This window comes from Pleuronectes platessa, chromosome 15 (genome assembly GCF_947347685.1).
Source record: "Pleuronectes platessa chromosome 15, fPlePla1.1, whole genome shotgun sequence".
Classification (NCBI taxonomy): Eukaryota; Metazoa; Chordata; class Actinopteri; order Pleuronectiformes; family Pleuronectidae; genus Pleuronectes; species Pleuronectes platessa.
Window position 1 is genome coordinate 10,608,920 of NC_070640.1, and position 13,826 is coordinate 10,622,745.

General features: G+C 43.6%; 1 protein-coding gene across 2 annotated transcripts in view; it reads right to left on the reverse strand.

Moving 5' to 3' along the window:
- Positions 1 to 13,458, reverse strand: part of larp1 (La ribonucleoprotein 1, translational regulator) — a 45,265-nt gene extending 31,807 nt beyond the window's left edge. For both annotated transcript variants that reach the window (XM_053441386.1, XM_053441385.1), the window contains exon 1: positions 12,804 to 13,458. In XM_053441386.1, the coding sequence (XP_053297361.1) occupies positions 12,804 to 13,185 (382 nt within the window). In that variant the 5' untranslated portion in view covers positions 13,186 to 13,458. The remainder of the gene's footprint in view (positions 1 to 12,803) is intronic.
- Between the last annotated feature and the right edge of the window lie 368 nt (positions 13,459 to 13,826).

Sequence of the window (13,826 nt, forward strand, 5' to 3'; positions counted from 1 at the left end):
TTCAATAGATATTATAAGTTTTTTTCCCTACAGATAGAAACTGTGTCTATGTCTTAACATGTTCGGCCCAGACCCCTAATGGATGTGCTCTGAGTGATCGTGTCTCTCAAGATGTATCCTCAGCACATCTTGGATGCATCGACACCTGAACACAGATGTCCATTTGAGATTGTAGCATCTCTTAATACCAGGGCTTAACAGGGATTCACTGGCCAGAAACAGGTTGTCTTACTGCTCTACTCATGTGAACTAAACAGTGACACTTTCTTTCAGGGATTTGTTTCACTAATTTGGTCCTGACGGAAGGATACATAATTTTTTTTTAGGATTGAGATAAACATGAAACTCAGTTCCTAAAATGTCAAGGTAAATGTGTGGAATTGAACATGACCGGTCTGCACCACACCGCGGTGGTATCCCAATTGTGATTTTCTGTGAAAGTTATGATGTTTGGTGGGTTAATCATTAAAATTGTTGACAGTTCTTTTGAAACAGGCATGTGGGAATCTAACACAGATCACCAGCAGCCCTGAGCCAATCATTGGGCCCGACAAGTGTGTGCCTCCTTAAACTGTATGTGACTGATAATTTCATTTTGTGGTGCATCGAACTGCAGCCAGTGGACAATCAACGGTTGTTCAATGACAAACAATGTTTTTCGAGCTCATGATCAGCTGAGCCATGCGCTATGATCCCTCCAATCCGAGCATGTAGGACATCGCTCACGGTTGCTTACAGGGCTGCTCAGTGTTCGCTGCATATCAGATGATAGTTTAAGGTCAGACGAGCGCCTGCCAGGGCCGGGACGTCTGCCAAACTATAGGCTACTGTCCCCCAACCAGTCACAGGCAGCAGCACATTCAATCAAGACACGCATTTTATAACATGTTTTTCTTGAAGCAGCACTAGCTATAACTTAATTTCAATTTTCTGTTATAGCGGTTTTATTACGTTTGCACAGATTTTTGAAATGCCATGTTTTTTTGAGAAAAAACTGCAAAAAGTCCTAATATCATTTGCTACTATGCTTAAAAAGGATGTGCAGGTACTCGGCATCCACAGAAATCTACCTCAATATTATATTTTTTTCAGACAGAGTATTTCCTGCCAACCCAGACCACAAAATACACAGGTGGGTGACTGGTCACATCTAAATCTTCAAACTGTGGCTGTAGCAGGTTGCGTAACTGATCTGTATCTTAATACATTTAACAAATTTTCACAAAACTTAAGGTGCAATACAACACAAGAATAACTAAAGATCTGTTAATTTTGGGATTTACAGCTCAAGCTATTTTTTGCTCAAAACAGAGCCAATAGTGTGACAGCACGTCGAGAACTGTGTAACTTAACAGGTACGAGCGAAGGCAGCTGAGTGTTATCTGGGCATTATGTGCTCAATTCTGCAAGAGCGACGATACGAGTGTTGTATTCTTCAAAACTCAAGGACACGTCATGTGTCAGTGTGTGTTACATGGACACCTGATAGAACACAGAGAAGGAATGAGTAAAGAAAGAGAAGGGGGCAAGAGAAGTACTGATAATTTGCATTAACAGGTAGATTTAGTTTCATCAAACCAGTCGCCCCAGAGTCGAAGGAGAGACTAAGAACAAAATGAGTCAGCATCAAAGAAGACCGAGAAAACATTAATCATTCTCACTTACAAAATAAATTTCCCCAAGAACCAAGACAGATCTACAGTTCAACTCAAAACTAAAACACCATCGTTAGGTTTTTCTAGACTCATACAGAGCTAAACTCTCCATTTCAATGTATTGATATCAGGGACAGTGATTAGAAGGTTTCAAGATAGCGACTCTCACAAAAATATACACACACACACGATCAGTTAATTACTGAAAGAGCAGGTAAAAAGTTTAAACTGAAATTATCACTGTAAGCAAACTTAGTGGAGCTATTTATGGCTTCCTCTGTGTCCCGGGCAGTGGAGCTTTCCGGGGACCCTTGGCCGTGCCCCGGCGCAGAGCGCTTTGCTGGGGGCGCTGGAGCTGTGCATGTCTTTGTGGGTGTCTGCCAACGGCCTGGGCTCAGTACAACCTCCACAATTCGGCGAAGAAAAACCCTGAGTCGGAGCAGCTAGTTATGTTTCGTAAGTAGCAGTATTCAAGAGGCAACAATTGGTGGTCAACCTAGCTTCCTGAGACAGAACCCTACTGCAGCCACACATGGCGACTAAATTATGAGATGAAAGCTAACAGGCAATTACAGATTGTTTATGGGAGAGATGTGTTTTGTATGGTACAGTATAAGGGACAAAATTAAGACTGAGAAGTTGGCTACGGCTATATTCTAGCTGAAGATCGTTTTTGCAATTAGTGCTTCACGCAAAAGCTTCGTTTACCAAGTATTTAAGATTCACACCAACATTAGTAGGTCTACACCGGTTTTAATAAACGCAGGTTAACATGCAACAAAATATGCGCCTCTCCCCATGGTTAGGAGTTTGCCTCTGGGGGGTTTCTCCAAAAGCATCATGGTCGACATCACGAGGACACAAAAAACCACGGTTCTCTCTCACCTTGATGTCTTGCAAAATTAGTTTGTTCAACCAAGAGTCCATCACTGCCAATCAGATCAAGAGCAATAGAAAAATCCATTTCTACTGCAGTCATTTGACCCGGGAATGAGTGCTGATATGATCCATTCCCACTGCAGTGAAGCCAGATGTTAGTGGGTTATTTATTTAGTGGCAAACATAAGGGAAAAAAAGAGACCATCGAAGAATATGTTTCAGATAACAGTCAGGGTAGCACACCCACAAAGTTAGCTTGCAAGAAACATTAGTTTAGTTGAAAATGTTCTTTAAGTCACCTGAGACTCAGGCCTAACCAGGTTAGATGCGAGGATAAGGACCACCAGCGTATCAAGGATAACTCTCCACCAACTTCTCTGGTCTGAACTTTGTTCACTTCCCTTTGCAATAGTTCTGAGACCTAATGAGAAATATCACTTCTACTTCTGTATCGTGGTCTATTTTTGGCTGTGACTGGTCAGGGACTGCTTGCCTTGCTTGTCTTGCTGACCCGTCTTGTGGAGACTCCTCTCACTTACGTCCATAGTAACCCTCTCCTCTCTGTAATTTCCATCAGTATCAACTCTTTCAGTCTCTCCTGCTCCCGTGTTTTTCCCCCCATTGTCTTTCTTCATAGCGTTCTGTGTCAGCAGTCATAGCCAGAGGCAACCATTAACATTATCTGCCCCCAACCCCTACCAGTTCCCATTAATATTACCTCTTCCTCATAATACACTTCAATCGAAGTGAGTTCAATTCACTCCGCTGTGGAGGCTCAATATCAGATACTTACACATCTATCCATTTTTTTTTTTACATTTATATCAAAACGAAACATCTAAAAAGGGATACTGAAGGATATTTTCTAAACCTAATTTAGTTAAATGCTGTCAGATAATTTCTCTCTTTCCAATAAATACTATCTCGGATATCTCCAACCCCCAACACACACAGCCCCATCTCATCTTCCCACAACTCACAAACGAGCTCACAGCTCAGGTGGAGTCCACATTCAATTTCCCATGGGTGTTACAGCACACAGCAGGGCAGATACCTGCTCCAAACCCCGAAGGGTTTATCACTGTTGAAACCTTTAAATAAACCTTGTGCCACGTCGGCTCTGCAGGCTTAGATAAACACAGTGGTGGTGTTGGGAAACCGGCCCAGTCCTCCACCAGATGGTGGGACTTTTTTTTGGCTTTGTCTAGCGGGTTTTCTTCATGCTCCCACATGTATTGTAAATCAAATCATGGTCGAAAGATTTACTTAATTAGGTAAGCGTTGGATTCTGGGATTTCCCTGTGACTGTAGTGGAAAAAGCAGCAGTCTGACAACTTCCTCACATGATGATTAACAAAATCCACAGAACTCAGGGTCCAATAAAAAACAACCCCTTATTAGATAAACATGCATTTAATTTCTCTTTCGATAAAAGGAATGATAAACATTGCCAGGACTTCTTTAAATGCTCAACATGGGACACACAAAGTTCCTTAAAAGGCACTGAAGAGAGCTGAGGGGGAAATGTGTCTATATGAGGTGCGATAATCATTTTCAAACCGTCGTTTAAATGATCTGACATTACCACAATCAAAATCTCAAATAACTTCTGATGTGAAGGGTTGCTCTGCAGTTTTATTGACAAGCTGCTTCCTTCCTGACAGTCTCACATCCTCAGCAGAGCTGGGTGACGACAGACGAGGGAAGCCTTTAAGATCCAAATATGGAGGAAACGACAGTCGGGGTGCAGGCCACAGACCGCCTGCCTCCCTGCTCCACACGTCAAATATTCTCCCCGTTGTCACATGCTCAGCCTGGTGACATCACTTCTTGCGGAGTCAAAAGATCACACAGCAGTGGGCTGGGAGGTTTTCTCCCCACGTCTGCTGAGCAACAGTTACAGCACACACGACAAGAATGCTTTACTGAGTTCATGCAACCATACGCAACATCAAATCTCTTATCATCATGGGCATTAACGCTGAACGCATCTGTTTATCTCCAAATTCCTCCAAAGTAAACCATAATGACAACTGTGTGATGTCAATGACTCATGATTTTAAATTCAATAAGCACCTTCAAAAATCATTTCCCTGGGATATTAATTTGTACCACATTTCATAATGTCTGTTCTAATGTTGTTCAATAGGCTGGAAATATTTTCCGACAGCTGAGGTATTGCTGGCATGGTGCTGAATTCAAAGGTTCGGTAAACAACCCTGTTGACCATGTCTCAAAAACCACTTGACTCCAGCTCTTCATCCAAACATGAAAAACTACACTGCATTTCCTGCAGCTGCTACATAATAAAAGCAGAACCACAGATATTTTCACACACACACACACACACACACACACACACACACACACACACACACACACACACACACACACACACACACACACACACACACACACACACACACACACACACACACACACCTGACAGGGGTCACAGGTGGGTCAGGGTCAACATGGTTAGCAAGCAGAGATTAGGACTGGGCCATATGATAACAAATTATATCACATCGAAATAAAAATCTGTAATATGAAATATAAAATAATTATCACAATAATTGTCACTTTATTATTTATTTATTCTCCAGCCCTAGCGGTACTATAACAGCGGAAGTCAACACAGAGGTTATTCTCAAAAAGCACTAGGGTGTTTTCTGACCTCATCAGAGGTCAAACATGTTCTAAATGTCGACACCCGAAGGCTGGGTGAAAAGCCAGGCATCGCAAAGAGAGGAGCAGACGCATTAATCATTACATTCAGGGATAAGGGTGTACATTAGCAGACAGTTTGTCCTGCAAGACATTTACAGTGGTGCATTCAGTTGTACACAAGAAAAGTTAATGTGAAAAAGAGCTAAAGAGAAAAGGTCAAACCCAGATTACCATCCCACTCTAGCATTCTTGAACAACTACTGGACAACCAGTCGAACCACTAACGTGTCGTAAGGGGGGTTTCAGAAGCGACTGGACAAACTGGCGAAGCATACAGTACTGGCTGCTTTATCCTTGGCTGTGAGGCTCCAGCAGAGCCAAAATGTTTGGCACAGCAAAGTGTGACAGAAGCAAAAAAATTCATAGAAAAATGGCTGAGGTTCACACTGCAGCTTTTTGTTTTTCCCATTCATTAAAAACATCCTCTTATGGGAACAGCCGGTTTGAAATTGCAATGACTCGTGTCTTACCTTGAAACTTAATCTGACAACTAAATATCCCTCCCATATAAAAAAGGACAAGATAACTAACTAGTCAGAGTTAGCTGCAGAAACAGGACATAATGCAAATTAAATGTGATATATATATGTGCATTGAGCGTTTGGCTATAGTCACACTTATTAAACACCAGTGAAGGGGACACATCCTTGATGCAGACAATCCACACCCTGAGCGAGCGCCCGTGCTGCAGAGTCTGAGAGATCTGCCTCTATCGCCAAGTCCAGACACAACACTGACACAGATAAAGCAACTCGGACTCGACAACTTAAGTAGAGGGCTAATTAGAAACAGCTGAGAGTATGTGTGTGTGCGCGTGTGTGTGGTAAAGTAGATTGAGTAGCATAGACATTAGTCGGCTTCTTAGCGTAGAATTTCCTCTCCAGGATTATCTGCTGAGGTTCTGACCTGAGAGTGAATATCTTCAGGTTTAGTTTTTTCTGACCAACGGTCAAAAACCTTCAAATAATGAATTCACAAAGATATATAAAAAAAGAGGCTGAAAACAAAACTATTTACATATTGGCTTGATTAATAATCTATTACTAATCAGTTTAACTTTGTTGAAAGACTTATCAACCAATCGTTTCATCTAAAGTGATATCCAAACATGAACACAACGTCTGTGCAAGTTTAAACAACCAAAAGATGAATCAAAAACTAAATTGACAAATGATACAATTTGATAAAACAGTTTACAGCTCAGGAGTACGGAAAATTTAAAAAAGAAAACCATGGCCATAAAATCTGCTTTCAGACGTGCACTGAACTCTGCAGCTTGTGAACGCAAATGCCCGAGTGAGTCTCCGCAAATTCTGCGGATTTTCTCTGCCTGGTCTCGTAAGATAAAGTTTGTAGTAATCCAGGAGGAGTTGGATTCAACACAAGCTATGGGGGGGGGGGGGGGGGGGGTTTGACACTTCTAACAAGTGACAGATGCAAAAATGAAAAAAAGAAGATAAAGAAAACAAATATATCCTGGTGAGAAATGCGATGTCATACAAGTGGCAGACCCAGACGATGATGTCTAGAGAGTTAATGGTGGTGTTGCTTCGAGAAATTCACATGAACTCCGCAGCGGAGTTAATACGTCACTTCCTGTCTCTGTCTGCTGCACCCGACTGCTCCACCTCTCACCTGAAAATGCAGAGGATTTGTTGCTGTTGTGAACGCGCCTGTGCCACACCCTGGTGCGGTGTGTATGTGTAAAACACAAACTGTGGGTAAACTACGTAGCCGATTCTTTGGATTATACCTGCAGGTCTAAAGACATCCCCTCAGACTGGGCCCACCTCAACACAGCTAACACACACCGAGCTGCAGCAGTGTGACGAGTGTCCTGCAACAGTAGAGCACTCTACCTCTTCACACATCAGCAATCCCCTCCAGCTTCACGACCTTTGTCGAGGCCTGACACCTCATGATATCCTACAAACACCCTTGAGGGGATCTGGTGACAGAGGGTGGGGTTTTGTTCCTGCACAGCAAAGAGGAAGAGATTCACAGGACAGGGACAAATGCAGGAGACAAGGAAGGTGTCCATGCTCATTTTGAAACAGGGAAACACTGGTTCTGTGAAGCGCTAATAGAGAAAAGACTGCAGCAAGACCTCCAAGCTGCTCGAAAACACACACCTTAGAGTACTTAGAAATCACAACTTTGTTTAGAGCTGCCGCGCCGTAAGACACATGGCAAGGAAATGCTAATGTATGCACCCAAACCTGCAATTATTCATCTGGCAAACCTGCTGGTCAAATCCTTAGACCTTGAATAGTCTGCATTGTTCACAATTGAAAGTGAAGATGAACATACACAGCCAAGAACTGAGACATCCTGACAACTGTCAAGCTGAGGCTGGGGTTCCTTGGAGACCAACCCCAGTGTTTAACAGCCTTCGGACCATCGTGTCAATAAAAGCCAGACATTATCAGTTCTACTCTCACAGTAGAGCAGAAATACATTTTAAAAATGTATCCTGTAGAAAAAGAAAATCTTTCTCACAGAGACTTCGTGCGAAGGCCAGAGGCCGATATATGTATCTAACATGCTGCCGCACCATGGAGCTCACACATGCACAAACACTCACTGATGACAATGGTGGAAAGAACTAAATGTTGAGGTGTGATTACACTTCACTTTTGATGATATTGACAAATATAGTTAAGCTAAGTTTGTGGCATGCTGACGGGAAACCAAAGGGGTAAAGTTGATCCTTGTCCTAATTTCACCATATTTCAGCCTAAAACTATTTGGCCGTTTCTACTGTGAACACCACAGCGTCTTAGATCTGTCTTCTTCTTCTCACCAGCACTTGCAGAAACACACCAGCACTTTACAGTTTTCGGTGGAACATTTCGTTACAGTCACTTTGCCACAACATTAAGCAACAGGCAGACAGGAAACTAACCACCTGAGCCAAAATGGCGTCATTTTGCCAGCAGTAAAGCCTTGTTAGAGTTAATTTTGTTTACAGGACAGTCTGGTTGATTTATGTCATGTTTTACCCAGTGACTTCTCATTAGCACCCGAAATTCTGTTAAATGTTAAAGAAATTGGGACAATCTTTAAGTAGAGAAGGTATACTTATGTAAACACAGTCTTGCTCTTGTTTAATGGTGAACCCTCAGAGGAAGGCCGGCCGCACAACTGCTCACATTTATCACTAATCCACCATTTACTTCCTCAGGGGCCAAAATCCATTTATGAATCAGGACTTCAAGCTGTTCTCAGAAACACGGAGCCCACCATTCAAATTCAGTATCATACATATTTAAAACCCACTGAAAAGTTTAAATGAGCACCAATTAAGACACATGACCGAGAAAGTCGTAACAACTTAAGGCTGTGACTACATCATTTGTATTTGCCTCTGTCAGTAATTGTTTGAGTGCTCCACTTTGCTTTTGGTGTCAGTTCTGCGACAATTTTAATATTCAGGAAGACACCATACTGTAGATCCCGGGAACAAAAATGAGTCTCAATGAAGCCTAACAGTTGTCGCCCATTTTCAGAAAAATTTAGGGTTCAAAAAGCATATTTACGGTTCATTTTCTTTGACATTTAAAAAAGATTGAAAAGGTTTCAGCCTGGAACCAGCTATGCAAAGATTTGTGACCATAAAACATAAAAAGCACCAGAAAAAATACAGAAAAAAGGCAAAAGACAGATTAAGATAATTATTTTAAGAGTGAGGACACCACGCATCCCAAAAAACCCTCTGAATAATCTTTGCAATATCATGGCTGGAAAACTGAGCCAGTAGCGATGTTGTCAGGTACATGAAAAATGTGGACAAATGTAACAACAAATCAGAAAGTGAGAAGTCACACGTTCTCTTATCAAAACACTAAACCATCAATGACCTCTGTAACCAGTGGGTAGAGTTGACCCCCTTTCTCAACCTATTTTCCCAGTCAAAGTTCAATCAGACGGCCCTTTGCACAAAGTAACAAAGGCAGAGTCAACTCAAGACCAGGAACTAAAGCATCCTTTCCCACAAAATCCAGTGGAAACGCACATTAAAGTTGCCCTGTGGGCTCTCTCATCACTCTGGAGTATGTTTTTTGAAAGCAGACCATGCATGCATAGGAGGATGCTTAACAGTAACATAACTATTAACCAACCACAACAGCAAAGAGGCAAACTGCTACCAAGCAAGCATGGATGTAAACGCTGCATAAGAAATCAGACAAACGAGGAAGCATATCTATTTAGCACGTTCGTTAAGCCTCGAGGATTCAAGGATAATAAGTGTCTGGGTGAGAAACGCTGAATGTAAACAGAACTTCTGTTTGTTCATATGAAAACTCTGCAGGGCACCTTTAAGTATGTGTCCAGGAACGTTTTACAGACGAGCCAGAGGAGTAACTGCCAAATCACTAACAATAAACCCAGACAGTTATTATTAAAAACCAATATAATTTTTGGTTCTACAAAATAAGAGACATTAGAAGAAGACTCAGTTTCTGATAGATAGATAAATACTTCACTGGTCCAGAAGGAACGTGGGTTTCATCAGCATGTTTACAGATTGGTAATTACTCAAAGAACAATAGGGGCCAGACAAACTGATTACTTCCAGCTCTTTGCAGAAATCGAGGTCACATTTGCGATACTATCCCACTTTGATCCTAAAACCAGCTGCCTGGACTGTTGAAATGCTCTTTCCTTCTTTCAACTGTTGTTTTTTTAATCCAGGGCAGGAGTCCGGGATCTTGTTCAAGGACAAGCTGGGTACACAATACTGATTAGAGAGCCGCCTACCTGACAAAAAGAAAACTTTTTAAATTTTTGCTGGAGAGCTTGAATCTTTCTATCTAAAAATAGATGTCGCTACACTGAGTTTTACAGAAAATGCTCTGATCTCTTTAGGATATAACTTTAAAACACTGATAACATTTGAGTGTCGCTACACCTCAGTCTACACTCGCATTACAGTGTCAAGCAGTTTTTCTGAGCTGCATCAATTACTCACTATTAGCTTAAGTAATCAATATAGAATTAATCTTCAATTGTGTTGATAATTAAATAATGGTTTAAGTAATTATCAAGAAAGAAACGTTTCTTTAAATTCAGCTTCAGGAGGTTAGGTTTTTGTTCCTTTTCATTTGTGATTACTAAATAAAGAGTCTGTTCCTTGAACCAAGCTATTTGGGCTTTAGAAAATGGCGATGGGTATTTTTCAGACATGAGACATTATGTTGAATGACTCAAGTAACTTTAAAGGAAAACGATATGAAAAATTATCACAAATTTCAGATGTAATGTTCACATTTCACCCAAATCATTGGCTGAACCATGTTCATTAGAGAGGCTGTTTGCTCTGTGGTTCCATATAAGGGGGTAATGATCCACCATGTAAAAAAACAAAAAAAAACGTTGAGGTTCAAGGTTATGTTTCATTTTAAACTTGCAATTGTGATAATTTTTCCCTAGTACATTTTGGGTGTTTGAATTGAAACACTGGATTCTTAGTTATCTCAACCTGTGGCCCCCAGCCAGGCTTGCTTTGCTGATGTGACAGCTTTTGGACCACATCCACCCAGACTGGTCCGGATTCAGGGTACAGGCTGTTACCCGAAGTCCACACAGCACAGTCAACAAACCAGCCTGCAAACAAAAAGGCAGCACAAACCGCTGACAGGCTGCAGAGTCTGACAATGTCCAGGACATACAAAACACACACATGGCTCAGGAGACGTGAAGCCACCATGCACTGACAGAGCAGCAGGGGGAGGGTGGCTCCACGTGCTTCACCAATAATCACTCCTAATAATCGATCGATGAGCCCTTGATTTAAAACACCTCCCTCGATGTGCATTTTAATTACAAAACATAACCATCTACATCGTCTGCGTTGGGATCAGTGAGATCATGCAGAAGCCATGATGACGCTGCCTGCTAGCTCCCCATGCTAACTTTAGCTAGCATGGGCTGGACAAGGGAGGCAGGGGCCCGGTTTGTTCTGCCGACGTCCACACGACGTGACAACCGTCGTACTACCCACGAAACAATCGGACTGGCCTACAAACAACAACCCCCGGCGACGAACCGCTCTGTATGTTGACGCGGATGCGGCGCACATAATGCTAACAAGCTAGCAGCGGCCATGCCTTTCACCAGTGGAACACGTGGAGTGAACACGTGACGCCCCACAACAAACCAGCTCGTTTTCATTAAAAGAGATTTAACAATGTGATGTTTTAATGATCGGTGGCGTTGCAGTGTCTGGAATCGATGTTGGGATGACGTACAGAGGGCGGTGTGCGTTTTAAACAGGGTTGGATGTAGCAGCGTGGAAGCTAAGCTAACATCTCTGTGTGTGTGTGTGTGTGTGTGTGTATGTGTGCGAAGGGCTGGACGAAACACTAGGCCATGGAAGTGTGTGCGTGCGCTATTGTTAGCTGGCTTAGCCGCTACACACACAACTAGCCAAGATCGTGTGTTTACAGCTAATTGATACAATAAGGTGGTTGTCTCATTAGCGTGTGTCGAAACCCGCCCTGAAAACAAACGTGTTAGCAACAGTAAAGACCAGCTTAAACATTTGGTAACACAGGGAGTGTGTGTGTGAGGTCAGGTCTGACTGGATGGGTGGATGGGACACATGCTAAACATGGGGACTGTTTTCAAGCCAGATGTCCTGTTGTCTCCCACTTTGCAGAGTTTAAAGACACTGCAGGAGGGATGCACGGCAGAGAGACGTTTCAAGAAGCAGAGGAATGCAACCAGTGACCACAGTACAAAACCATTATCTGGTGTGATGACACGAGTGCAGCATCTTCACATAACACATGTCCATATTTGTGCAGGACAATTCCCTACTTCCCCCTGAGAGTCTCACACAGAGCAGAAGTGTCAGTTAGTAACAGGTATCTTGTTATTTAACCCTGGGTTTTAAAGCATAAAGCAACAAAAAAAACAGGGCATTTGTTTTTTTTATAAAAAGCTATGTGGAGCATTGTAAGTGTTTTTTTTTTTTTTTTTTTAAAGGTAGATCCCTTGTTAAACCAGCCACCCTGGAATTCAGTGAAAGGCTTTCTGCTTCCGAATGCATTCAGCTTTTCTGGTGGGATGTAGTGCAGCTACTTAACAACCATTGCACTACAACACGTCCATAGTGGTGCAGGACATCTCCTTACTGGCAACAAAGGGTTTCAAAGAACTCAGAGGGGTTTAACTTTGAGTTATAAGGAATCATGTGAGCCATGTGGAGGGTTTTTAAGTGCTTTTTAAAGTGAGTGATCCCCTGTGCAGCCAGCCCCCCCGTGGCTCCACACCGCCACCCTGAACTTCAGGAATAGCCTTCACCAAAAGGAGGTGGAGAAGGAGTGGGGGGTGCACGCACTCCAAATATAACCAGCGTGCAGGGAGCACAGACAGGGATTGTTTACGCAGCCCCTTACCTCTTATTTACCTACATTAAATACAATGTGATCCCCTGCCCCACAGTGACAGCCGCCCGGATGACCACACCTGGACGCACAGACACCGACACAACACTGACAGCCAAGAAAGCAACATGTAGGGGAGGGTACGCACCGTGGTGTGCTTGTCCATTCACGCTGACCACGGTCACCGCGTTCATTTTCCTAGTCCACGGGTTCACCTTGGGCGGGGGAGCTTCAGTAAACTCCTTCCTGCTGCCTGTTACCCCCTCCTCGGTCTGCTTGTCCTCGCTGTCACAGTCCCCCTTGTCCTCCTCCGTCGCCTGCTTGGAGGTCTGCTCCTCCGCACCGGGGGACCCTCCCTGGCCGGGGCCGCCGCCGGAGCTGCTCCCTTGGTCGTCCACACCCGTCTGCCGCTTGGCCCCGTCGCCCCGGCCACCCTCCCCTTCCTCGGGTTCAACTTGGGCCACTTTCCCGTGCTCCTCGGCTTGGGCGAGCGGATTGCCAGGCAGGAGAGCCTCCACCTGAGTGGCCATTTCCCACCGCCGTCTTTCTTCCCCCCTCAGGATTACCAGTCCTCCTCCCCCCCGGCCCGAAATTCGCCTTCAATTTGAGGGGAACGTGAAGTTACTCGGCGGTGAGTGCCGCTCCTCTGTCGCTCCTTCCTCGCAGAGCTTCAGCCTAAGACGCGGGGCAGTCGGCGCTGCGCTGAAACATGTAGAAAAAGAGAGAAACGTGTCCGAGGGCCTCAGGATTACAACCTTATCTCCAGCACCAGCAGCAACATGGATGATCCCCACCACGCGATACTAGGGTGCGCGCACGTACAGTGCATAGGGGGCGTAGCCACGTAAAGCCGGGAGCGCGCTTTTGGGCAAGATCGAGATGCTGCGTTCAAGTGCTGCCTGATCATTAATCCTCTCAAACTCAAAGGGCCCTTTTGATGAACACACTCAAGTGCTCTCAGTTGCCAAAGATATCCAGATGTAATTTTTAAATTAGCTGTTTAATCTCGTTTGATATAGTAAAATGGGAAAGTGGCCCGAGAAACCTCACATATCCAGTTTTCTACTGAAGCAGAACTAAACAAGGACCTTACCGCCACCAAGGCCCAACAGTCCCTTCCAGAAGTCACATTTATATTCACTTGATCCGGATTTTAATTTGGATCAGCGCA